General features: G+C 34.2%; 2 protein-coding genes across 4 annotated transcripts; one reads left to right on the top strand and one right to left on the bottom strand.

The window, feature by feature from the left end:
* Positions 1-1,135: 1,135 nt before the first annotated feature.
* Positions 1,136-7,873, bottom strand: LOC104886816 (hypothetical protein). The gene is made up of 6 exons (XM_010671338.4): positions 7,404-7,873; positions 5,675-5,728; positions 4,315-4,395; positions 3,280-3,349; positions 3,117-3,205; positions 1,136-1,495 (listed from the first exon to the last, which is right to left on the bottom strand). Exons 1-6 carry the CDS (start codon positions 7,557-7,559, stop codon positions 1,361-1,363), a joined length of 585 nt encoding a protein of 194 aa, XP_010669640.1. The 5' UTR covers positions 7,560-7,873; the 3' UTR covers positions 1,136-1,360.
* Positions 7,874-16,635: 8,762 nt separating this feature from the next.
* Positions 16,636-26,016, top strand: LOC104886815 (magnesium transporter MRS2-I). 3 transcript variants are annotated; one of them, XM_010671336.3, is made up of 12 exons: positions 16,636-16,815; positions 17,839-18,132; positions 18,288-18,317; positions 19,909-20,050; positions 20,172-20,293; positions 21,526-21,600; positions 21,957-22,178; positions 22,344-22,388; positions 23,485-23,529; positions 23,642-23,671; positions 25,412-25,531; positions 25,619-26,016. In XM_010671336.3, the coding sequence occupies exons 2-12, from the start codon at positions 17,878-17,880 to the stop codon at positions 25,703-25,705; spliced, it is 1,173 nt and encodes a 390-aa protein (XP_010669638.2). In that variant the 5' UTR covers positions 16,636-16,815; positions 17,839-17,877; the 3' UTR covers positions 25,706-26,016. The 3 variants fall into 3 exon arrangements, with proteins under 3 accessions (XP_010669638.2, XP_057248583.1, XP_057248584.1); XM_057392600.1 differs by lacking the exon at positions 16,636-16,815 and adding an exon at positions 16,857-16,940; XM_057392601.1 differs by lacking the exon at positions 16,636-16,815 and adding an exon at positions 16,857-16,940 and having other exon boundaries at positions 25,434-25,531.
* The last annotated feature ends 344 nt before the right edge of the window (positions 26,017-26,360 follow it).

Below are 26,360 nucleotides of genomic sequence, written 5' to 3' on the forward strand. Positions count from 1 at the left end.
TAAACCTAAATTAGAAGCATCATCTCAAAGTGATAGAACAAGAAAGAATCATAAATGGTTTATCATAAAAGTTATTATCAAACTCGTCCTTTTTATGCTTCTCTTCCCTCTTCCATTTGAGTTGAAGCCCCTCATATGGTCACATTTTCATGGAGTACTTGGGGTTCTTCATGATGTTCTTGCCACTCTAATTTTATACAATAAATACTTGTCAAGAATCATCTCCACATTTGGTTTCTAGTTTCTACTAACCTCACCAATCACCGCTAATACTAAGCACAATTGAGTCATCATGTCGATCCTTGCAAATTTTCTTACGTTTCCTAGCAATCATCATGGATAACATAGTCCCAATAACTCAACAAATAAAATATAAAATAGTTTGACGACATGTTACTTTCAACAATACATTCCCTTACTCGTCCTGTTTCATGCAACTTCTAACCATTAATTTTTTGTCGTTTTTCTTTTCATTCATAAGTTGTTTACAAAATTTTATCATGCACCCAGATGATTGTGAGCATATGGTGCATCTGGGGGTATGACGAAAACTGAACTCTATGTTTGATACAATCAGCTTACAATCATTCATCATTTACTCGGGAATTAGCAAAGTGAAAAATGAAAGAATTTTTCCGCCAAATATGACCATTTAAAGTAGTGACTCTGTTAATTACAACCTTTTTATTTCAATCTCTTCAATTACTAACTCAAATAAATCACACACTTTTAAATTGCAATGCAAAAGGCATAAAAACATATTAGATTTAGAATGTAATTTAAAAGTATTTGATTTATTTGATACTTCAATTGAAAATATTGATATGAGAGAGCTACAATTAACAAACTAACCACTTTAAAATATTATATTTGATTAAAAAAATGAAAATAGAAATATTTTTGTAAAACAAAAGAAATACTTTTAACATAATACATCTTTCGAGGCATATTACTATTGACGTTATGTTGTTTTATAAATTTTAAGTGACATCGACTCAGTCTCTCTTCCTATAGTCCAAAAGTTTAGTAAAGTCTGTTTTCTTTCATCCATGTCTTGATCATAATTTTTCCTAATCCTTTTTAGCATTTACACCTAAACTTCATTATTTACAAATTGAGAAGAGCAACGCCTAAATATCCGAAAATCAAAGCAAATTTTTGCTTTCATGCAAGCATTTTGCATACAAATGAACGATCGAAAAGCACAGAGGAACCCGAGTCCACAGATTCCTGAAAAACTAAGCTTCCAACCTTACATTTTGGTTGAGGCATCTTGCAACCAATTCTAATATTACATAATTTCTGAAACTAGTGAGAACAACAAATTAGTATGAGTACATATAGAGGTACGCTGATCGTTCTACCTCTCCTTGAGTTCCTGTTCAAACTGCAATAGTTTTTCACGGAGGGGTTGCAAAAATGACTTCAAATCCTGGATAATACTCTGCTTATCTTGGTGCGGCAAATCCTTGCCTTCATTTATCTTCACAGTAACCTGCAAATATAAGAGTTTCAAAAACCTTCAGAAGCTACCATGAACTATAGAACAGGTGCTACCAAATACAAATCAGTGGGTGCTGGGTGGTGTCTAATATCAAGTTCTACTCAACCAGACATCAATAGTGCTACCATCAACTATAGAGGGGGCGGAATTTTGGTTGGGCAACTTCAGCTTTACAGGCGGAGGCAATTGCATCCCTCTATGCAATGGTTTGGGCTTTGTCAAACCACATACAAGTTTCATTGTTAATGGACTCAACTAATCTTGTTTCTATTTTGCAGGGTACTATTCCTCCTCCTATCTCACTCACTCACTTGGACCATAAACAAAATTAAGGACCAAGCCAAACTCTTCACTTGGTGTATGGTTACTAAGGTTACAAGGCACCAGGTTGCAGATGCAGATTACATAGCAAAGCGTTGAATGAAGTCCATGACAACTTTTGCAAATTTGCTTCTGTTTTTTTAGTTTTTCAAGTCTTTGTTTCTTTCATCCAGTGTCAAAAAAAAATCCTTCAGAAGCTGGACACTAACCCTCCACCAGAAATGGCTCCAAGAGAAAACGCTTACTCTCTCACACAGAATCAGTTGTTTCGATAATGCAAAAATCGGACATATTTTACGGAAGAGCGGATGGTGTGCCCACTAACATTTACTTGTAAACCACCAGAAAGTCATGGTAGAGTATAATTATCAACAGTTGCAGAAAACTTGATGGAAGAACAGGCTTTCTCTTCCATGAGTATAGACACCCATTACACCCACCAGCACCAATCTCCAACCTCAACAACATTACCCCGATGCCTCTAAAGATACTTTGACCCATGGCAGGGTATGGGGGCCGGCCTTACTCTAGCAATCGGACAGTAGAGAGGCTAATGTCCAAGGTCTAAAAGGCAAAACTCATCTCCACCTCCACAATTTCAAACCGGGGAAAAAAAAAGAGACGTTGCAAGTTCTATGAACCATTGGATTTCGTCAAGTATACTGCAAAGCCAATGGATAGCGTATTTTCAGCTCTATTATTTGGCATTCCACCATGCTCCAATTACAAGTCCTCAACTCTAACACCTTACATCTAGGATCTTCTCCTCTCGAATCCCCTTCCTATTAGCGTCCACCAGCAGGCATCACCGCATCGGTTACGCTTTGGCAGTTTCACTGTCAGTCCTATAGTGAAGAAATTGTGTGGAAGACACTATAATGAATCAAGCAATGGAAGAGAAATATGCAGAAGCAGAGGACAGTTGACTTGTGAAGTATTCTTTACCAACAGAAAATACTGAAAAGAAGAGGTTTGAATCCTACTTTCTAAGTCATCCTTTTCACAAGGCTTATTACCCTTTCCCCAGCCGCCCAGAGCGTAAAAGAAGTACATGTACATAGATTGGTCATTCACATAGCAAAAGCCACCAATTAACAACTTATTTCTCAACTGACCTACTTCGAATTGAGAGAGAAATACACCCATATAACTGTGACAAAGCTAGTACAACAAAGCAAAAAAAACCACTGATTACATCACATGAACAGGCAACATCAGATCTGGTCAACATTGCTAGATACCATCCAGATAAACCAACCACAGGGGCAGAGAAGTAGACAAAAAAACATACCTCCAAGTCATCTACTTCACCATATGAAAACTCTGGGATGTCTAGACACCCTTTGACCTTCTTCTTCTCCCCATCAACTAGCCATTCACCTGTTCCAAGTTGTCAGGTAATGAGCAAGCCAGGGTAAAAATTGAAAAAAATCTGCATAACCGTAGATACCAACCTTTGACATCAATGGTTAGCTCGTAAGTATAGCCAACACGTTTCTTGTTACGAACAGTCACCAAGAAGGCCTGTGCAGCATATTTGAGACAAAACGTCATCTTTGTATTGCCAAGAAAATTATACGCAGAATATTAACTTCATTGTAGTCCATCTGCTTACTGAAATGTACAAGCATCTATTGAGTTCCTATATATCTTAATTCCTTCATTTCACATAAAAGGTTCCAGTTTGGCCTGGCATGCTAAGAGTTAAGTAAGCATAATAAATGTGTACCAGAAAATTGAGTTGAAAACACTTGCAGCCTTAGATTGTGAAAGAGCATTCATCTAGGACTTTTAATATCTGAAGGGAGTACTAGTTACACAATTGTGTTAAGGAATCAATATTCTCAACAGATCACTTTCATTCACATCTGACCAACAGGGGTTAAAGAATTAGCATATACAAATGCAGATCCAAATCCAAAATCCAAATACATAAAAATTCTGAAGGCAATCATATCCAATTCAAAAGCATTTGTTCAAGGAGTCAAGGATTCTTTAGCCAAGTGCAGAAGCTAAAGAGCAACTACATCAAAAGTTACTGGAAACTATTGCAGCTAACAGGGTTTCCTACAAATGGACTAGTATTTCAAATCCAAATCTTAAACTAGAACCCAAAGCTAAATCTGATTGTTGTAAAATCGAGTGTCAGATCCATTGTGAAAGCCATGTTTCATCTGGATCAAGAAAACTCAGGTCCAGAGAAAAAAAAAATTGATAAAACTGTAAACCAGTAAAACCACATCAAAATTACAATGTTATCAATTCACCTACAACCCTACAACTTATCATTTTAAAAGACCAATTCAGATATATCATAGAATACCATGTCTCCCCTTATATTTCAAAGTAAAGGAGTTGACAAAAGCTGTCAATTCAACAGATTAAAGAAATGTAAACCATCTTCAACAGGCTCTCAATTATTTTTTAAACACAAAAATTAGGAAGCAAGAAATCTATGCAGCAAAGTGATGTGTGAACGCAAGACTCACATCGCCTGTGCAGCTTGATACTTTAGTCACTTCTGCTGTGCCATTAGTAAACTCCAGGGAGCCAATAGATCTGAGCAAGTCCTACAATTCATACGCAGGAGCACTGAGCAACTAAATTGCAAAAACTAGAACAAAAATGGATACAACTGCATGCAACTCGTTCAACCAATAGCCACCACTCACCACAACTACTTAGGTCATACTCTGAGACGAATCAATAAATATACTCTAAAAAGAAGTGAGGGTAAGAACAGATGGGGGGAAAGATGGCAGAGATGATTCTCGGGTAACTTCAAGATAGAGAGAAAGGTTACTGAACTGCTTTACAACACTGTAACAGTCACACTTGCAATGCAACTGGAAAGATACTTACACTTTCCCAGCCAACCTAAAACACCCCCCTTTTAAATATGACAAAAAAAAGAGAAAAATTAAGAATGAATACAAGGCAATTGCTCTTAATCCTTCACATAGAAAAGGTACACAAATGGTATATGAAAAAAAAAAACTTTATTATTCAATTTTCCATTGGAAGGACTAGTAAAAAGAATATAATGGAATAAGTCACATTCGATTCTTATGCTTGGTTGAATTTTTTAGAGGTGTAAGTATTATACGGGTGTTTAGTAGGCTATTAATAGGGGCATTCAATTCCCAATTTATATCCTTCCATCCCATTTTTATAACCCCACTAGATGTCATGGTGAACAGATACATGAACCCAACTCACTACCGAGTTTCTTATATTAGTCCAAGCGTGAATCACTATACCACGTAATAACTTGCATTTCCAGATCCCTGGGAAATTAGCAGGTTACTGTAACACACAACCAACTCTAATTGAAGTTCTCAACCTCCATGATTAAATGCACACAATCCTAGATTGAACCAAATATATAACGACAACTATGGAAATCTTATCCCACTACTCTTATTATAGAATTCTCATTTCATTAAATCCTAACTTAGTTAGCTTCCTAATAAGATACTTTACGAGGGAACACCCATGTAAATAAAAAAGGGCAAGACCCAAAAATATACAATTTCCTCAAGCCAACATGTAAACTCTCATCAAAAGAAGCCAACAGAAGTTCCATGAAAATACCTATCTACAAAATCATGAAAGGACACTTGGAAGTTGGAACGTAATACAAGACAGCATTCACATATAAATAAGAAAGGGAAAAGGGGAAAGGCATTGTTCGCTACAAATTAGTTTTCCTATTTTTTTTCTATCAGCATCAAAACCTATACATTCACTAAATAGAATCAGAGTAATTGTACAGGCCACATAGAGAGGGAGGGGAGTCACACATAAGCAACAGATGTGGAAGTATATATTTTGAACGTGGAGACAAACCTTAATCCTATCAGTTGCCCATTTGTTAAGGTTCTTCTCTTCCCATGTTCCAGCCTAAGACATGCACAGAATATGGAAGTCAGCCAATTTCAACAAATACAAAGAGCTATGACGCTAATGTAGTCAACAACAACAGTGAAGAGAACAACTATACCAAAATTCATGATTTTGACAACAGGAATTTGAAATATGATTTTGTTGCTTTAAATGATGACTAGTGTCTGAGTTTTCACAAGTATTGTTCCCAGTTAAATTATAAATTTTCATTTAAATTCTATAATATGGATAATAATATAATTCAAACATATTTCGAGCCTGCTCACGAACTTTTCAGGTCAAACTTTAATAATGACCAGCTCTAGAAAATTTCGAGCCAAGCTACGCTCGTTAACACCCCTAGTCACTTCTCAATTATTTAAATTTTTTACAAAGATAAATGCAAAGTTCTTTGTTCATAATGTTTTCCCTGGCATCTTTTTTACCTTTATTTTAAAAACAATTCCTCATCAATAGCTAGCATTTCATTGGCTGAGTGACAGATTAACTTCGCCTACTTCGGTAAAAACATCATCATCTTCATAATATGCGTGAAGAATACAGAATTCTCCTAGCCCATTTTTGTGTATAAACCTCTAGCATTCCACTAAATATGACATAAAAAGGTTCATCCCACTTTCAACCAACGTGTATATGTGATACAAGTTAGTAGGTATTATCTATTGGATGAGAGCCAAAGTTGAGTATTTTATTAAAAAGGATAAAACTTGGATAACCCATTCGGTAGATTATCCACTACTAATAGAATATAGTAATATAAACTGAAATCTAACTTAACATTAAAATTATTTTTTAATGATCAATTAAGAGTGAGTGATCTCAGTGTGTAGTAGTTATGTTCGCAAGAGACCATGTACTTTTCATTTTGGCATAAAAAGGTGTCAGACTACTAATACTTACTCCACTTCTATATATTTTTTTTAATTAGGGTAAGAAAAAAAAGGGGGGAGTATTAGGAGACCCTCCGCACGAGGGGTGGTCTTAATACATCGTCTACAAGTATGGAGTGTAGGGCCGAATTTGTACAATCCGTAATGGGGAAAGGGTCGTCAATCAAATGACCTACATTAGCGATCCAGTCTACTTAAATAGATGCAAGATGTTGACTTTTTTTCGATTAATAAAAAATATAAAAAGTTGATATTTTGAAAATACATTCTTAGACTAGTCCAACAATATATTTTATATAATAGCATTTGTATTTATATATTAGCTTCAAAGTTAGTTTTTGAATAGTGCAAATTTCTAATGGTGTAGGTATTTAGGAAATGAATTCAAATAAGCTAATCGTTTAGTATGAGTGTTAAAAGTAATAAATACCGTTTCAAGAGGAATTCACAATCCCCATTTGTTATCCTTATATTCACAATCCCCCATTTGTTATCCTTATCAAACTAGTAGAAACAAATCACGTTTTCTTCCTCAATCATAAACCACTCAATTCTTTCCATTCTACTAGATACCAAACTATTGAAGGAAACAATTATTATTTCCATTTCTCCTCTTTATTCAAATCTTTTCCATTCCGTTTCCATTAAGCATACTAAACGCCCCCTTAGAAAGGGAGAAAGTTTAACAAAAGTGAGCCCATACAAAAAAAAAAACGAAAGTGTTCAAATTAATCTCAGACAAACAGAAAAAAAAAATGAAATTTGAAAGAAAAAAAAGTTACCGAATTCCATAGAGAACCAAGAACAGGGGGTTGAGGAGGCTGATTGGACAAATCCTGAACAGAAAGCTTCTTGGGAACCGGCAATGGCGCAGCCTCCGCTGTGGATTCCCTGACCCAATACGTGTAGGAAGATGTTTGTTCAGCTCCTCCCTCCATTTTCTATTTAACAGTCTCTCTCCTCTTTTCTTAATCTGAATAAATTACAAATTAAGAAACCCTAATTTGGAATGGGGAGAACAATGCAGATCGAGAGAGAAAGTTAATGATGGAATTAGATTTTAGGGATTTCAGGAGATGGAATTTGCAGATCCAAAGGAAAAGAGGAGAGAGAATGGAGGAGAGGAAGAAAGTTTATGGGGCGGAGGAAGTTCGGGAAGTTTCAGAGAGAGTGTAGTGGTGACTGCTTGAGGTTGACGTTGGAAATTGGGGTTAGGGATTCTGGAACCTTCTTTCCTGCTTCTTTGGGAGAACATGACAATCTTAGTCAACTTAGCCTGCCTCCTCTTTTTGTTTTTGTTTAATCAAAATTTTGGTAAAATTATCTCCAAAATATACAATTTCTTCCTTAGATAATGTAAATCGAGTATTAATTCCTCCTATGCGCCAAACTTTAAATTATTTCATAGGTACCATCTATGTAGGACAGCATAATAGAGATTCTAGTCTTATTATACGTAAGTAAAACCGCTACTTAAATTATCGGCTAATCCAAATTAGCCGGTACTTAAATTAGCGGCTTATCCACGCACATAAACGCTACTCAAAATAGCAGCTAAATTAAAAACAAACCGCTACGCGGTTAAATATCATTGACCGCTATTCAGAATAAAGGTTTACGAGGTGCTCCTTCACATCCAAGGCACAGAACTTGGCTTATGTAAACTACTATTCGGAGTAGTGTTTCATTGAAGTTGATCACTACTCGTACTAGTGGTTTACTTAAGATCACCAAATTCGATTTAGGGATCCAATTTCGCATTTCGCTCTTTCAATCTCTCAATTTTTTCTTTTCCCTCTCTTTCTGACAATTCACTTGATCATCGCCCAGCCACACTGATCATCGCCTAGCTGCCGACGACCATTGTCGCCCACCATCACATCAGCCACCCACACTAACCCTTCTCAATTTGTTTGGTTAGTTTATTTTTCATTGAATTTTTTAATTTAATTTGCTTAGCATGTCATATTTGTTACATATTTTAGCTTTTATAGTGTTGTTAGATGGCAATCTTTGATTTAATTAGTTTAATCTAGCATTTGCATGATTTGGTTGATTTTGCATGAATTGGAAGTGTAATTGTGATATATAGATTGATGAGATTGCTTGGCTAATTGTTTGATGAATGGTTGTGTTTAAGTTGCAAATGCGATTAGCGTGAACAATGGTTTGATATTGCTTCTTGTTATGGGAAAGCAAAATTCATTAATGTGGCTACGCTTATAAACCGCTACTCCAAATAGCAGTTTATACAAATTCTTAGCTATGGGAAATAGTTGATTCCCATAGGAAACCACTAGTCCAAGTGGCGATTTAGGTTCAAAACAATTTTCTCACGTACTGTCCTACGTGGACGGTACCCGTGGAATTAATTTGAAGTTTGGTGCATAGGAGGAATTAATACTCTCTTTAACATTATCTAAGGAAAAATTATTAGAATTAGGCGGTAAAATGCGCAAGTTTATATACTCTCCTAATAAATCCATCCTATCTCATTTTAACCCATCACTATTCTTAGACATTTTTACTCGATTTCTTTCCATTTCTCACCATTCGGAATGGACCAAGGATGATCATATATACTAATAAAACAAGAAATTTTCATCCTATATGGTAAGACAATGAAACTTCCTCAGCTCTCCTTCATTCTGATTTTTTTGGGCCATTTCTTTGCTTATGCCATGTGGCATTGACATTCTTCTAATCGCCTTCATTTCGACCTATTGATTGCTTATTCCACGTGGTAATGTAAATGCAAGGATTTGCTTTGCTTGCCTTAAATCATGCTCAAATTATAAATAGTGATTGGTTTCACTTATAACAACAATTGTTTGCATGTAAATCATATCACAGTTTATGGTTAGCAAATCATACAAAAGGAAATATGGACACAGATTATGCATGTAACTTAAAGTTCATGAATTTTCTATATAGCCAAGTATGAGAATTATATATTATTATTTATAAATTCAGTTAGTTAGTTACTTTCTATTATAAGTTTGTTACAATAACTTCTTTCTCTCTCGCTCTTCCCCCCTCTCTTTCTCCCTCTTGTATATATATCATCTAGAGGTGAGTTTTGTAATCATATTAGACATTTGATAAATTTCAGCTTTCTTCAATTCTAAGATTGATGAGAATTTCTCTCTAAAATCATAACATTATTCATGTTCTTCTTATGGTATCAGAGCTCCAGTATTATCGATCTGGATTTAGCTCGATCTTCATAAATCTTCATTTTCTTCTTCCTTCGATTTCAGTAATCACTCACTTGATCATTGATCTTCCTCAAAATCTTCTCAAAATTCAAATTATATTTTCGATTTGTTGTATATATCAAACCTTGAAAATTCTTGAAACTCTTAGCATTTTTCAAATTCTGAAAAGGCAGAAAGAGATTCAAATTTCGAAATTCTAGTTCACAGAATAATGTGATCAACTATAATGATCCCTATTTCATTTCCAATGGTGAAAGAGTCAAAGTGAAAATCAAGGCTATATGTGAGATCTTGAATTAAGATTAGTGTTAGTACTAGTTTGGGGGAGTATTTACCCCTAGTTTGTACTCCACTTATCCTTTTTGCACCACATTCCTAAACTATCATCCACACCCTTAACCTAGCCCCGTTACAACCTTAATAAAGTCCCCTTTGACTTCTAGATTGGACCTGGTCGATTTAGTAGTGGCGAGCGAGATTTTGTGCAAGTCACGATGAGGGTCATCAAAATGTGGTAGAGGCGAGCTATTATGGTTGAGCATCCCTAGGGAGGAGTCAAACTCGAGATTTTGAAATGGAGAAGAGTGAGAAATCACTCTTGGAAAGCTTTTTTTTTCAAAAAGACTGGGTTGATCGGTGGATTGAGTCCTTATAGTCACTCTTGTGCTTCCTAATCATCTCCCCCCTTGTGTTTGGTTGGTCCCCTAAATCTTGTTATGAACTCATTTAGCTTGCATGTCATGTTTGTAACCTTGCATTTAGAGCATGTAGGTTAGTTTGTTGAATGATTTCTTTTTCTTTTTACTCCCTTTTCCCTCTTCTTTACTTCTTTCTCTCTCTTTGATTTACTTGAGAACAAGCAAAACGCTAAGCTTGGGGGAGTTTGATAAGTGCTTTAGACCTCCTTTTGGTTTATTTTGGTCTTCTTTATTCTCTTTTCTCCCCTCTTTTCTCCTCATTTCCCTTTCTACTTCTTCACTTGATCATAGTGACATTTTGCTAGATTTTCGATCCATTTTGGTCGAATTTCTAGTACATATGCTTTAACCATGTTTTCTCGTGTTTTCATTGCAGGTATGACCCTTTTCGGGGCCGAGTATTGCTAGATATGGCTTAAGGGGGCGAGTTAGAGAAATCGAGGGAGCTTGAGTTGCACTTGGAGTCACCCGCACACAATGGTGCGCCTACACATGCAAATGGTGCGCCCGTACCTTCAGCGTTTTCAGAGACAAATTAGAAAACACATTGGTGAGTCCGCACCAAGTATAAGGTCGCCCGCACCTGATTGTGGTGCACCCGCACCTATTGACGAAGAAATCTCACCTTGAGGCAGAAGGGTGAGGTGCGCCCGCACCCCTTGTTTCTGGAAACAAAATTCGTGACCTCATTAAAAATGAGAGTTATGTTTTGATTGAGAACTATGCTTTATTCGAGTTTTTAAAGAGTATTTTGTTAGGGATCATACAAGAGAGAAAAACACTTGAGTTTTATTGAGATTTAGTAATCATAGTTTGTGATTCTGATAACATTGAAGGTACTTTTCATTGAATTTAATTTGAAGTTTCAGTTTTTATTTCTTTCTCTTTGTGTTTGTTCTTGTTCTTAGTTATTCTTAGATCTTCATCCTCGTAGTTTCATAATTGTGATTTCTACTAGTTTAATTATCTCTTAATCATGTTTATCCTTAGATTAGTCATAGATTTTATGTTTAATTGCTTAGAATCCATGATTAGTGAGTAGTTTCATATCTAAGTGAGTAGCTTATTGTTGCGGTGGTATTGCTGCGGTTTTACCCATACGCAGCAATATATCGCGTAAAAAGAAAAGATAAAATATAAAATAAAGATATTGCTGCGGTTTCGGCCTAAAACCGCAGCAATATGGTATCGACAGAAATTTTTTTGAAAAAAAGTTAACTATTTGACCAGACATATTGCTGGGGTTTTTGTCAAAAACCCCAGCAATATATTAAAAAAATAATACTTTAATATATTGCTGGGAGTTTTGTCAAAAACTGCAGCAATATCATTAAAATATTTTTTTTAAAAAAAGTATAAAACAAGCGTGTATCAGTTACGATTTTTTTCTATCACTTTTTCCCTCTCACACGCCGTGTCCTCATCTCTCAACTCACCTGTCACTCTGCTCTCATCCCCTCATCTCTCCTCTCACCTTATCTCTCCTCTCACCTCATTCCTTGCCACTCATATCTCTCATCTCGTCATGGTTATTCGTCGGCCCACCGCAAGTCGGCCCATTCGCAAGTCGGCTCTCGCCTATCGCCGCGTCGTTATTGTCGCCTATCACCGCAAGTCGGCCGTTCTTCACCACCACCTTCAAAACTCCACGCCTCCCACGTACAACATGACAGCACAGTCGCCGTTGATGATCGGTTTTATTTACTTATTTAATTATATATAGGTCTCTTTCATTGATTTCATGATTTTTTGTATTTTTTTTCTTTCCGTCTTATATATCCACCGTTTTTATTTTCTTCCTCTTATAAATCTTTCTCTGGTCTTCATGAAAGGTACATTTTCTTTTCTTGGATAATATAAGAATGATGTCATGATTGTGAAAAGTAAACTATAAATCAGACGGAGTAATAACCGGAGTAATTGCCGCCACCGCTTCAATGCCAGAACTCCAAGTCCAGACTTCTTCGCTCCTCCTCCAGTCCGTCGACTTTTTTATTCAATTCTCAAATGTTTTTTAATTCAGCAAACAGATGTTTTTTTTAATTCAATTCTTTTTGTTAGGTTAGTGTTGTAGTCATTGTTTCAGATTTGTTTGTTCAGTGTAGTTATCTCATTTTCGTTTGTTCAGTGTAGTATAATTCTCCTTTCTTGTAATTCTTCTATATTTCAGATTTTTTTCTTCACTAGTTTCATTTTCGTTTTCTTTTTGTCAGTTTTCTTGTATTCTTATTGTTGTTTTTGTTATGTTAGTTTTATTTCATTTTCTGGTGGAAGTTTATGATTTTTGGCTATTTTTTTTTTGCTCACACCTGTACCTATTGCTGCGGGTTTTACAAGAAACCGCAACAATATGCCTATTTTTTTAAAAATAAAACAGCATATTGCTGCGATTTTCCCTAGAAACCACAACAATATACTTTATGAATCTTATATAAATTATATATATTGCTGCGGTTTTACTCAAAAATCGCAGCAATATGTTCAAATATTGCTGTGGTTTAAAACCGCAACAATATTTTAATTACCTATTGCTGCCCCCTTAATTGTTGCGCGCCCAAAACCGCAACAATAGGACACTTTTTAACCGCAACAAATAGCATTTATTCTACTAGTGTAGGGTTTGAAATGTTTTGTTGATGAGATTGTGATGTTTTAAAGAAGTTTATGAATTGATCTTGGTGTTTTGAAACCTTAGGATATATATTGATCACATTTATACTTTGGTATTTTGAATTCAAATATTCTTAAATCGAATTTTTAACTCTTTTATCATCCACAAGAATTAACTTAATTTTTAGGCCAAGATATTGGGTAGAAGTTAAGGGGGTCCTTTATTAGGGGTTTTTCGACTTTATCGAATCTCTTAATCAATTGACTAAAGACCATTCGAGAGAGGATTTAGTTGATTGATTAAGTGATTATTCTTGAGGACCATTCGAGAGAGGACTCGAGTATTTTAGAGGAAACTAAACCTTGCACAATCATCTCCGTACATCACAATCGCATTAACATTCATTGTCCATTCTTATTCATTCTAGTAACCTTAACTCTAGTGTCTTCCTATTTGATAAATTAACTCGTTTTATTTGCTATTAGTTCTAGTTTTGAGCTAGTCATAGTTGTTACCAAATCTTTTCAAACCCCCAAATACCCTTCAAATAGGAATTTTAGACTTGGTAGATTTTAATTAATCCCATTTTCCCTGTGGATCGACCCTTGACTTTCCCTTACTATTTTCTTAGTAATTGCTTGTTAGGATTTATAAATATTGTTTGGAAAGTGATTTTTGGTATTTTAACGACACACTAAAAATCTCTTATCAGTGCCCTCGGGCCTATTAATACTTCTACTGTTTTTTTTATAATAACTCTAGTTAATTTCCTGTAGTATTTATAGTTTAAAACATAATTTTGATTAAACATAAAAAAAGTTGATCATCAACCTTAAGATAAAGAGAAAGTTAAAGTTCGTAACAAAAATGTTAGAGGACGAAAAATTATTAACAAATGAGGTTGTAAAGGTAAGAATAAAGATAATTATAAGTTACCAAAGCAATATTAGTGCAAATAAACTATATATTCCAAAAGATAAATCAACACTAAATTAGTAAGATTAAAAAATTAAATTTCATAGAAACTAAATTTTATGATTAACTGATCGGGCGTGCTTACCCGTGGTATATTTGAGGTTGTACATAACCGCCCAGTAATATTAGCGGGATGGGCTTGGCTGCCCATTTACAAAAAAAAATTCAAACCTTATTGTCCAAGCTCGCAACTTTTAGCGAGCCGGGCTGGAAAGCTTAGCGGGTCGTCCGTCCCGTCCATGAACATCTCTATTCTTAACTTCAAACAACCGAAATTGATCAAGAGTGTTTTTTATATTTCTAGAAAGAAAATTGTGATATGAAGTTGAAAAATAATAATTTTGGATCCCATATTGAAATTTATGGATCCGCCATTAGTAAATGCATATAGCATTATTTTCTAAAGTAGATGAACTTTCAACAGGTGTAATGAAATTGATAATTTCCCTTTTCTTATTGTTATTTTTAGAATAAAAAATAGTGTAATCAATAAAACATTAAAACTACACACCAGAATCCTTTCAAAAAAAAAAAAAAATACACACCAGAAGCTACCAAAACGGACCTAAAATGCCAAATAGGAGCATAAAAACTGAGCAATGATATTCCCATACCGGGTATGTGTCAATATCATGGCATTTTATGTAACTTTTATGACAAAAGTGATATTAAAAAATTATATAAAAAAAAATTTCATTTTTTTTTGGGGCTTGTTAGTTGAAATCGTAAATTATATCTGAGCTACATCAAATCATATCAGTTCTCTATTAAATCATATCTGAGCTACATTTAATCATATCAAGTAACTGATATGGATAAAGTTGTCCCATACCGGGTATGGGACTATACTTTCTCTAAAAAACTTGAGCTTTTTCCTTAAATAATGCAAAAGTGGGTTTTAATTCCCAAAATATACCCAAAAAAAAAAAGTCCCTGGGTACCGTCCACGTAGGACGGCACGCGAGAAACTGATTTCTTTTTTTGTTTTTGCCCACAAAAACCGTTACTCTGAGTAGCGGTTTACTTGGGCAAAATATTGCAAGCACAAATCAAACTCTGCTACTTGAGTAATGAACCGCTACTCGAAGTAGCGGTTTACACAACACACACAAAAAAAAAAATTTGTTTTTTTTTTTGTAAACCGCTACTTCTAGTAGTAGTTTTGCTTAAGTTGAAAAAAAAAAAAATTTCTCGCATGCTGTCCTACGTGGATGGTACGCAAGGAATTTTTTTTTTTTTGGGGCATATTTTGGGAATTAAGGGCCTGTTCTCTTCGGCATAAAACAGCTGAACTGAACTGAACTGAACTGAACTTATCAAAGCTGAACTGAACTGAACTGAACTGAACTTATCGGAACTGAACTGAACTGAACTTATCAGAGCTGAACTGAACTGAACTGAACTGAACTGAACTGAACTGAACTGAATTGAACTGAACTGAATCGAATTGAATTAAATTGAATTGAATTATTACATTGAAATAAATTAATGTAATAAATATAAATAATATTTTAAACAATAATAATATGAATATTAAATAATAATTATAATGATAAGTAATAATAATGAATAATAATAATAGTAGTATTTTGAATATTTTTAAATGACAGTTATAAATAAATAATATTAATAATCATAAATTAATAATAATAATAATAATTAATGATAGTAATGATAATTAATAATAATTATTTTATATTATTTGTATTAATATATTAATACTTGACGATGATATATAATAACAATAATATCTAAGAAGTAAATTAATATTACTATTTTAATAATTAGATTTAATAATTTAAAAATATTTAGTAATAAAAATAATGATTGGGTTGGACCGCGAAAATTACATCATAAACCGTCTTGACGCGATTTGATTGGTTTATGGGCTAAAAAAAGTGGGTTTATTTGTGCTTTGACCTAAACCATGTTCCTCCTAATAATAATAGTAATAATAATTAGTAAAGCTACAATAAAAAAATATATAGAAACAACAATAATAATAATAATAATAATAATAATAATAAAATAATAATAATATAATAATATAATAACTTAATAGTAAGATATATATTTAAATAATAATAATAATATAGTAATTAGTAAAATAAATTATACCAACATAATAATAATAATATTTAACAAAATGGTTATAAAAGAATAGAGCTGAACTGAACTGAACTGAACTGAACTGATCTGAACTGAACTGAACTGAACTTATTGGAGCTGAACTGAACTGAACTGAACTTATTGGAGCTGAACTGAACTGAACTGAACTTATTAGAGCTGAACTGAACTGAACTGAACTGAACTGAACTGAAAATAAGCTGGGGAGAACAGGCCCTAAAACCCACTTTTGCATTATGTAAGGAAAAAATTCTAAAAAACTTCAATGCCAAAAAAGGACCCAACAGTCAGAAAATTAGAAATTGTACAATTGTACTTGTATGTTGACTGTTGTATCCGAATCCAATTCTTTTTTTTGACAAAAGTCAAAAAGGTTGGTTTCGTCACACAGTCACACTCATAAGTCATAAATCATAAATCATAAATCATACTACTACTCCTAAAAGGATTCGATGCACTTTAAATTTGGGTACAGAGTCATGTAACCTCACTCACCCCCTTAATTGATTTCTCGGAAATCGGCGACGCTGTCATTGCTGAGTTTTTTCTACCTTCACTGTTACAGGTTATTAGCTTTCTCTTCCCTCTCTTAACTTCATTATAAAAGTTCTTGTAAAAAAAAACTTCACTACAAAAGTTTAAACTTTAATTGTTTATAGTCTGATTGGATTTTGGTTTTAAAGCTTAATGGTTAGTTTCATTGAACATTATGATATTTGTGCTTTTCCTTTCTTTCTTATAATTACTTACAATTGTGATGTAGACTTATCATATACAATTTAAATTGTTAATTGTGTTAAATTTATAGACTTTTAATTACAGTCTTGAAATCTTCAGTTGGTCAATTGTTACCTGTTAGTGAATTGTTTGATTGTGTATTGTTAGTAAATCACAACTTGTTTGAATTGGTAGTGAATTATAAAATTGTGTAAATCACAAACTTATGTGAATTGTTTAATAATAGTTTAGTTACTTGAGATAACATTTACTGATTTAAGTCTTGATGCGCTTATAAACAATAGTTTAGTTACAAACTCATGTGATGTGAGATATCTTGAGACAATAATAGTTATTTGTTAGTGAATTTATAGCTTTTTAAACGTATACTTATTCTTATCACTCGCAAAAATCACCGAAAATTTTATGGAGAAGACAGATTAATATCACCAAGTTAAGTCAATCATAAGATTAATTTCTTTGATGAGAAAAATTAATAGATAGGTATAATAGTTTAGGATGATGGTTCTAATTTGATGAGATACCCATTTTGCTAAATAAACACATAAATTGAAGAGAGAGAGATAAAGAGGGAGATGAAGATTGAAAAATCAATTGATTCAAATCCAAATCTTCCGAACTCAACCAAGCGAACAAATTCTTCGCAACCAAGTAGTATTTGGATTGTAAATAGGTTCCAAAATTTGAGATATCATCATGAACAATTCTAATTTTCTTTTAATGAAGTAATTCAATGTTGTATATGGATTTTGTAACATTTTGAATTTATTAGTTGTGGTTTCTTTTGGTACTTGATTGTATCACAAAATTACGCTACCCCTAATCTAAAGTCCTATATCTGCAACTGCAGTTCTTCATCGAAGATAGAGAAAAGAGAGAAATTATAGTGATGGGAAAAGAAGGATACATAGTTCCAGTGGACCCTCAAATGGGGTTGAGTGTGGGCCTGAAGAAGAAACTTGTCGGATCGCGCAATTGGGTTTTACTTGATTCGTCGCGTCAGGGTACAGTTCTTAATCTTGATAAATACGCTATTATGCATCGTGTTCATATCCATGCCCGTGATCTTCGAATTTTGGATCCTCTTCTCTCCTACCCTTCCACTATTTTGGGACGTGAGAAAGCCATTGTTCTCAATTTGGAGGTTTTTTTTCTAATTTTTTGTCTTTGAATTTCTTTAAGTGTTTGTAATATATATATATATATATATATATATATATATATATATATATATATATATAATTATATATATATATATATATATATATTAATCCCTCTTATCTTTGTTTGGGTGTGCAGCATATTAAGGCCATTATTACAGCTGATGAGGTACTGCCAATATTTACTCTTTCTTTTATTTATTTTTTTGCAAATAATTTTTTATGTTATTTGTTTTTAATTTATTTTACACTTTGTTAGGACACCAACATAGAAGCAAAGGAGGGAGGGGGGGGAGAAAGAAAGGGGGTTTTATTAGTGTCTAATAGTTGGAGTCTTTTGAAAACTCCAACCTAGGTTGCACGTAGTCGGATACGGGGACGGGTACTGAGATGGAAAACGGCAACATCAAAATTGCAAAAAAAATGAATGCGGCACGGATTTGGTAAATTAAAAACAAGAATTTAACTAAATTAAATATCCTTACATAAGTAGTTCAAAGATCAAAATACCAAAAAAGAACAACTAAATATAATGTCTTGAAGTAGATAAAGCTTAACAAAGCACATCAATTTTCACGAATCGGAGCAACTCATTTTCGAAATTCGGCTTATCTAGTGAGACTTCTGCAAACCCTGGGAACTCAACATCCTCAAAGAATCAAATGTATCTCCACCAATATCCCACATCTTTGTATAAAGCTCCCAATATTCTTTTGAATTCCTTGATAAAAGACGAAGATTGTTGTGGATGAAAACCAAATCTTGGTCATGACTTGGATTTAGCTTGTTCCTATAAGCGAGTGAATGAAGGAATATGTACTCCAATTTCGCTCACTACAAGATGATGAAGTAGGTTGCCCAAGCACTTTAAATGCCAAAGGTTGGAGGAGAGGAGTTTGAGCTCCAAATGTCCACCAACTCTTAGGATCCATAGAATGCATCCTTGAAATACAAGTTAAATCCTCAAAATGTCCACTCTTCATAGATATAGTGCATATTCATCATCACTTTACCAACATCATCACTAAGTGCAAAATAATCTACGAGAGCAATTCATTCTCTCTCGAGATACTTCACTATCTATATGAGGAGTAACTCTAGATGGAGCTCCAAGTAGCCATTCGTCACTATAGAACTTTCAATATTTTAAAACAAGAGTTATAGACTTGTATATAAATATAATAAAATAAAAAAATGTCAAAGAATATATACCTCGGGTTCAAGGAGATGGCTAGACAATGGAGAGGATATTGCTTTTTGCCAACGAGCTACCAAGATTTCATAAACCACATGAAACAATGGACTACACTCCGGATGAGGACGATATTCTTTCTTGTAAATCTACCGAGATCTATTTGAGATTTTAACAATGTAATTTTCGTATGTTATTGCATTACTTATTAGGTTAGTTTTGTTATTGTTTTGTTGTCACTTTTTCTTTGACAGCTAAGGCCTAAGGGTGAGGAACTAGGAAGTAGTTGGGGAAAGATTGTCTAAGCTACCCTTTATAGTCACACTGGAAGTGATTGTTTATGGTGCTTAACTGACGGATGACACTAAAATTGAACTATTCTAGCATATTAAATTTGCTAGTTTTAGGTTTATATTGGCGGGTAATTTTGGGAGGGTAGCAGGTTTAGCAACCATAAAAATGACCATGTATAGTTCCATGCCACTATTGCCCACTTATTATTTCTAAACATTGTTGTATGTGTGAAAGAGTGAAATTTATAGTTTGTGAACTGTTTGTATATGAATAGGTCTTACTTCGAGACCCTACGGAAGAAAATGTAATTCCTGTTATTCAGGAACTTCAGAGGCGGTTATGTCCTCCAGTGCATAGGATTCAAGGAGATGGGAAAGAGTCAGGCAAACATGATGTTGAAGCTAATGATGAAGATGGTGAGCTACTTTATTTTCACTCAGGACTGGAATGGTGGCTTTTACAATACTTCATATTCAAGTGATTCATTGTTTTTTTATTTGGTTCTATTTTAGCTAACCATCTCTATCAATGTGGTAGATTCCCCTTTTGAATTTCGTGCTCTTGAGGTGGCTTTGGATTCAATATGTAGCTTTCTTGCTGCACGCACTACTGAACTTGAAACTGCTGCTTACCCTGCACTAGATGAGTTGACGTCCAAGGTGATTGTGCTGAACTTATGACAACTTTAACTAAAGTCGTTTAGATTTTGATACCTACGCCTACTGCTCGGATTCATGTGTCAAAGATATTTGGGATTAACTTATATGGAATTTTATTTTGCATTCCATGTATGTTCGACATATTGGTAGTAGAATTTCTATGTTTTATCTCTTGTCTTGGATCACCTGTGACGACATCTAATTTGCATAATGTACATTTTAGTCTTATGTTAGTTATCATAATCCTGGTTTTTGGTGTATGGAAATTGACAACCATTTTGATTGAGATAGCTAAGTTTTAACATTTATTTAGTATACATGTACTAGTCACTAGGTTTTATATGTGGTCTGCCATACCGTTAGTCAACGGTGCGACTAGTCCACATATAAGCCTAATTATTGTATCTTGATGTTAGTAATTAATATATTAGGGGTTACTTATTAATGTAGTATGACTTATCTATCATTTTTGGGGTTACTTATACTTCTTTTGGGTTCTTACAATTATTAGTGCTTACATATGTAAATTGAAGGGATTAATTATGTCTTAATATATTCAGTTTGTCTTTCACGCCCGTGGCCACATAGTTCTTGATCGTGCTGTGAGCCGCGCAAAAGACTTGTTGTGTATTGAATTATTAATATCCTAGTGAAGTTATTGACTCATCTGTTTCATTTAGAAAAAATGATAATACATATAACAAATGTGGCTTTCTTAATTGAATGTGGGTGGACCCTATGAAAAATTTGATCACATTTCCACCGTGTATTCACATTGAGAAAAACATCACTTCATACAAGGACCTACCAACTTGAACGAGCCATTTTTTAGTTGTAAATCTTTAATATTTTTAAGTTATTTAACTTTTCATGCAATTGGTCATTGGAGAGTTGCAGTATGAGTTTCTGCTTTATTGGTCCACTCTTGGTACGATATTCCTTCTATATTTTCAGTAGCATTGATGAAGCTACATACTTTGTTGTACTTAATGTCTTAATTATACACAAATCTAATGTAAGCTATCATATTTTTGCTCGCTTAAGTGGTACAATTTTGTAACTAATTTACGGGTTAATGATAATGATTTTTATCGGGCTAGTGCATTTTTCCCAAGTGATGTGTTGTATGATTTTTTTTGTCCTTCATATAAGATTTAACGATGTTGAATGTTGTCATTCTTCAATCTTTATGCTATCTTTGCCCATTTCATAATGTCTTGTTTAATTTGCAGATAAGCAGCCGAAACTTGGACAGAGTAAGGAAATTAAAGAGTGCAATGACAAGATTGACAGCTCGTGTTCAAAAGGTACTACTTTCTTTTTTATCGTTACATTGTACGCTAAATACAACTTTTGGTGTTTGCTTACTGACCAATTATAAGGTGATTGGAGATTGGTATTTTGAGTTTTCTGGTCTTTTTGTGCTATTATGGCATTATAAATGTTATTTGTGTTCTAGAATGATGATTTGCTAATGCGTAAAATCCTTGCACGTAGGGGTAGTTTCTAATCTTGTGCAAAAAGGGACTTTGTTTTCACTTTTATTATGTTCATCGTCTGAGTTTTGAGGCCATAAGTTTTATTCTTTCATTACCCAGTAGATTGTAGTAAAAGTTGTGTATTAGTTTTTTTTTTTTGAGTATTATTATTTGATTTATTGTAGGTGAAAGATGAGCTTGAACAACTTTTGGATGATGATGATGATATGGCTGACCTTTATTTGTCCAGAAAGGCTGCACCTACTTCACCAGTTAGCGGATCAGGAGCTTCTTGGTTCCCGAGCTCACCTACCTTTGGTTATAAGATATCAAGAGCAAGCAGAGCAAGTGTGATCACAGGTCGTGGTGATGAGAATGATGTTGAAGAACTTGAAATGTTGCTTGAGGTTTTAACAATGTCTTTTTTAGTTTATGTTTAAAGAGATGACTTACTTAGTTATGCCTCTTTGCATGCAGTATTTCTCAGTTTAAAACTTTGTTAGAGTCTCAATCTGCAAAATCATTTGGTATGAAAAACTATAATCTTGATCCTATGTGAACTTGACTTGCAGGCTTACTTCATGCAAATTGACGGGACATTGAATAAATTAACTACGGTATGTATTTATTTTGTAATGTCATTCTTTAGTTACCCTGCTTGTATCAATGTGAACGTATGCTCTTTTTTTCATGTTAGAGTTACTTGAACATTAACAGTAGATGTGAGATTGATTAGAACTCTAAGAAATTGAGAAATGGCAGCTGACCTGAAAGTAAGACAAGTTTGAATGCCATAAAAAATAAGGGGATATAGAAGGAAATAGAGTGAAGATATGAGAAACAGGCAAAGAAAAGAATATTCTCGATCAGTTTATCATAGTATCATACAAGGCATCATCTTTATCTCAGTTCCTATTAACTTAGTTTTTGGCTTACACTGTCTTTTCACTCAAGTTGTCTTGGAAGCTTATCTAACTTATTATAGTAAACCCCAGTAATATAGTAAGCTTGTTATAATACTCCTAGGAGTTGTTCCCTAAGTGTGAACTCGTAACAGAAACTCCATAATATGGTGCCATGCTTGCTTTATTTACTATGAGCTGATTTCTGTTGTCTTTCTGAGTTGCAGCTAATTTCCTAATGTTAGTAGAGCGATAATAGAATTTGCTAGTAATAGTGAGCCCTAAAAAACTATTATAGTAAGGAGAACTATGGCTTTGTTTGCTAGGAGTTTCATTGTTTATCACAAATTATGCCCTGGTTCTAGTGGGAATGGAATTTCTGAAGTATCAGCTGTGCAACTCACCTTCCAACCATATTTTGCCGATAAATGTCGCTATGGCCATTTCCGTTTCTGTTGCCTATGGTGCAGGAAAAGAATTCCTGCTCTGCACGCGGTTTCTAGCATCTTAGTGACTGAATCAACAACTTTTTGGTAGATGATCATATTAACCTCATGGGAAATGGTTCACTGTTCCATCTTTTAGATAGCTTATGTACTAGAAATATAATCTACAATGTTTCTCTTTACGGGGCTAGGGAAGAAGATGGTGTGTAACTTAAAATTGATTGGATTTAGGCATATCATTGTTGGTTATTGGTCATTTTAGTAAAGGAGTGAAAGAAGTTGGTTATGGGTCATGATGTTTTTGCGTTCTGCATATTGCAATCTTTTTTGAATATTAGTTGATGATCTTGAACTGGAACTTGCAGCTTCGTGAATACATAGATGACACGGAGGATTACATTAACATTCAGGTGTGTCAATCTCTTGAAATTGCTTCAACCTAGAAAATAATGTGTTTTAAGTGTAATATTCTGAAATATGAATACATTTTTGGAGGTACTGATTCTGATCTTGTTTGTGCAGCTCGACAATCATCGAAATCAGTTAATTCAGGTGTGGTCTCCCCCCCCAAAAAAAAAATGGTTTTCCTTTACAAGCTTACATGCTCTGAGAGTCAGTAATCTGGAGGGTGTTTACTTATCCCTGTTCTCTACCTTGTGTATTAGGAGTGTAATTTGATTTGAGGTACTGACTTCCAGTCTTTTACCTGACTATATAGTTTGAGATGTTACCCGTTGGTGTTACCACCCATGATATGGCTATTGGACTTGGATATTGATTAGTACGACATTAGGACATGGCAATTATACTGATACACATACATCCATACGCGAGAATAGCACTCTCGGTTTACTCCACTTTAAGGATCAAAGCTCCTTATATTTTCTTTTTTATATTTGCTGTTCAATTGGTCATTTTTTTTATCTAAGGTCTTTGAATGTAAACCCTAGACCTTTGGCCTCTAACATGAGCAGATGGCAGTGGTTGTGCTAAGCCGAGTGCGCTCCGTATTCCTTGCTTTTTTCTTTTTTCTGTTTTTTAATTCTAGTCATGTTGTAACCATGTGGGCGTGACATTCCTATCCAGAGGGGTAGATGAGGGTGTGCAAGGAAGCCAACAGCACAGGGCCCCAAAATTATAAAGGCTCCAAAATATATTATTTTGAAAATTTTACTTCATATTTGAAGAAATCACCCTTGTTTCCCATCTTTAATAAATTTGTCAATGATTTATCTTTAGATTTTCAACTTCCTATCTTTAGAACTCTAACCTTCCATCTTTATTTTCTATAAATTTAGGGGCCCAATTTTCATGTTAGAACCGGGGCCCCAAAATCTCCAAGACGGCCCTGTTCCTATCCTAGTGTGCCAACTGATGCCAACTATACTTGCAAATGCCAGTTGATAATGACCACTATGCATGTCAAGTTTGCTTCACAGTTCTATGAGTATCATAATTTGCAATGTCAAAAGGTGCAAACTTGATGCACATAGTTGAAGTTAGAGGAGTAGGAAAATGATTATTGTATTCTCTACATTTTGAGCTGAAACCACTGGGAGAAAAGAGTCGTGGTCAACAAGTTTTTAGTGGTCATAAGGTCAATTTGTCGGTTTAATAAGTTTGCAAAAGTGCTTGGTAATTTAACAAAGTGCAGTGGAGTGAGACATTATAAAGAGCTCCATTGTCAACTTTCTACTATCATTGCCTACCTTTTTTAAAGATGAATACACCACGATATTAAAGTTGGGATCAAGAGCTTTCAGGAGTGGTCATATGAGTTATGTGGCCAAGATAAAAGATTTATGTGCGTCTTTAAGGCCCATAAATACGCCACTAGGGATCTTGGCACTAGACTGAACTTATGGAAACTTAACTACCATATTGTGATTATGATTGAAGTGAGGTAGCTCTTTTTCGCCACGAACTTAATCTACTTGTGGTCTCTTGATAAAGGAAAATTAGGTGAGTGTGCGCAAGGTCCAACTCTTGTGTGATTCAATCTCAAGTGGACACTTATAGATTTTTAGCGAGAAAATCAACGACTTATGAATTTCATAGGGAGTTATTGGAGTGTCGGTTCCTGGTCTTTAATGGTACTATCTACTATGGGAGAGAAAATGAATGGTTTTGGGAGGTTGCAACATACCTGTTAGTGGAAACTTGATTTGGAATTTAATTAATTTGGATTTTATTTGCAAGTCAAGAAGTTCCATATAATAATATTGTTATTCTTATGTACATATCTCATTCTTCGCGTCAGCTAATGACTTTGTGATTGACCTTATAATGCAGCTAGAGCTCTTCTTGAGTGCAGGAACGGTTTGCTTATCTGTGTACTCTTTGGTGGCTGGAATTTTTGGAATGAATATACCATTTACTTGGATGGAGAATTATGATTACCTCTTTAAATGGGTAAATATAATAGTAGCATATATATCTTGAGTTAGTAATTGTTGCCCAATTAAACTCTACTAATCGAGATTTCATTTTGTTTTGTAGGTAGTCATCCTTACAGGATTTTTTTGTGTTGTACTCTTTTTATTTATAATATCATATGCTCGTAATAAAGGTCTTGTGGGATCGTGAGATAAAATTAGCACTATCTTTTTTCATAGAGGAACAAGATCAACATGCGATCTTGTCGGGGTAACCTCAGACTTACACTAAATCTTCTTTGATCGTGGAGTTGTTCATACTAATTATGGAACATAGTGAGCACAACCCAAATTTCTTAGGTGATTATCACACATTCTTTGTGGTATCGATATACTCAATAGAATTTCTAGAGGCTTTTTTTCTAAAAATTTTCTCTTGTAAATTTATATAACCTCAGTAATAAGTTTTATCTTGTAAGTAGCAATTTTTTTCAATTGATTAAACAAAAGATGCATCTGAAATTTTGAATTGTGTGTGCTATTGGATGCTTATTATAGTTGTCAAATTTATGTGTTATGTGATAGAGTATAACTTCACTGCTTATTGATCGGTTTCATAGCTTGGGATCAGTGACAGATCTAGGAATTCAACCATATGGGTTCATAGCAGGCCAAAAAATAAGCTGCAATCATCAACTTAAAAGATTCGATATATTTTGCATAAGAAAAAAGATTCAATAGATTAATTAAAAAATTACATTACAATAGCTAAATAAGATGGTATTGCCTTCTTGTATTTGATTTGGAAGGAATTTAACCATATGGGTTCATAGCAGGCCAAAAAAATAAGCTACAATCATCTACTT

This window comes from Beta vulgaris, chromosome 2 (assembly GCF_026745355.1).
Source record: "Beta vulgaris subsp. vulgaris cultivar EL10 chromosome 2, EL10.2, whole genome shotgun sequence".
In the NCBI taxonomy this organism is placed as follows: Eukaryota; Viridiplantae; Streptophyta; class Magnoliopsida; order Caryophyllales; family Amaranthaceae; genus Beta; species Beta vulgaris.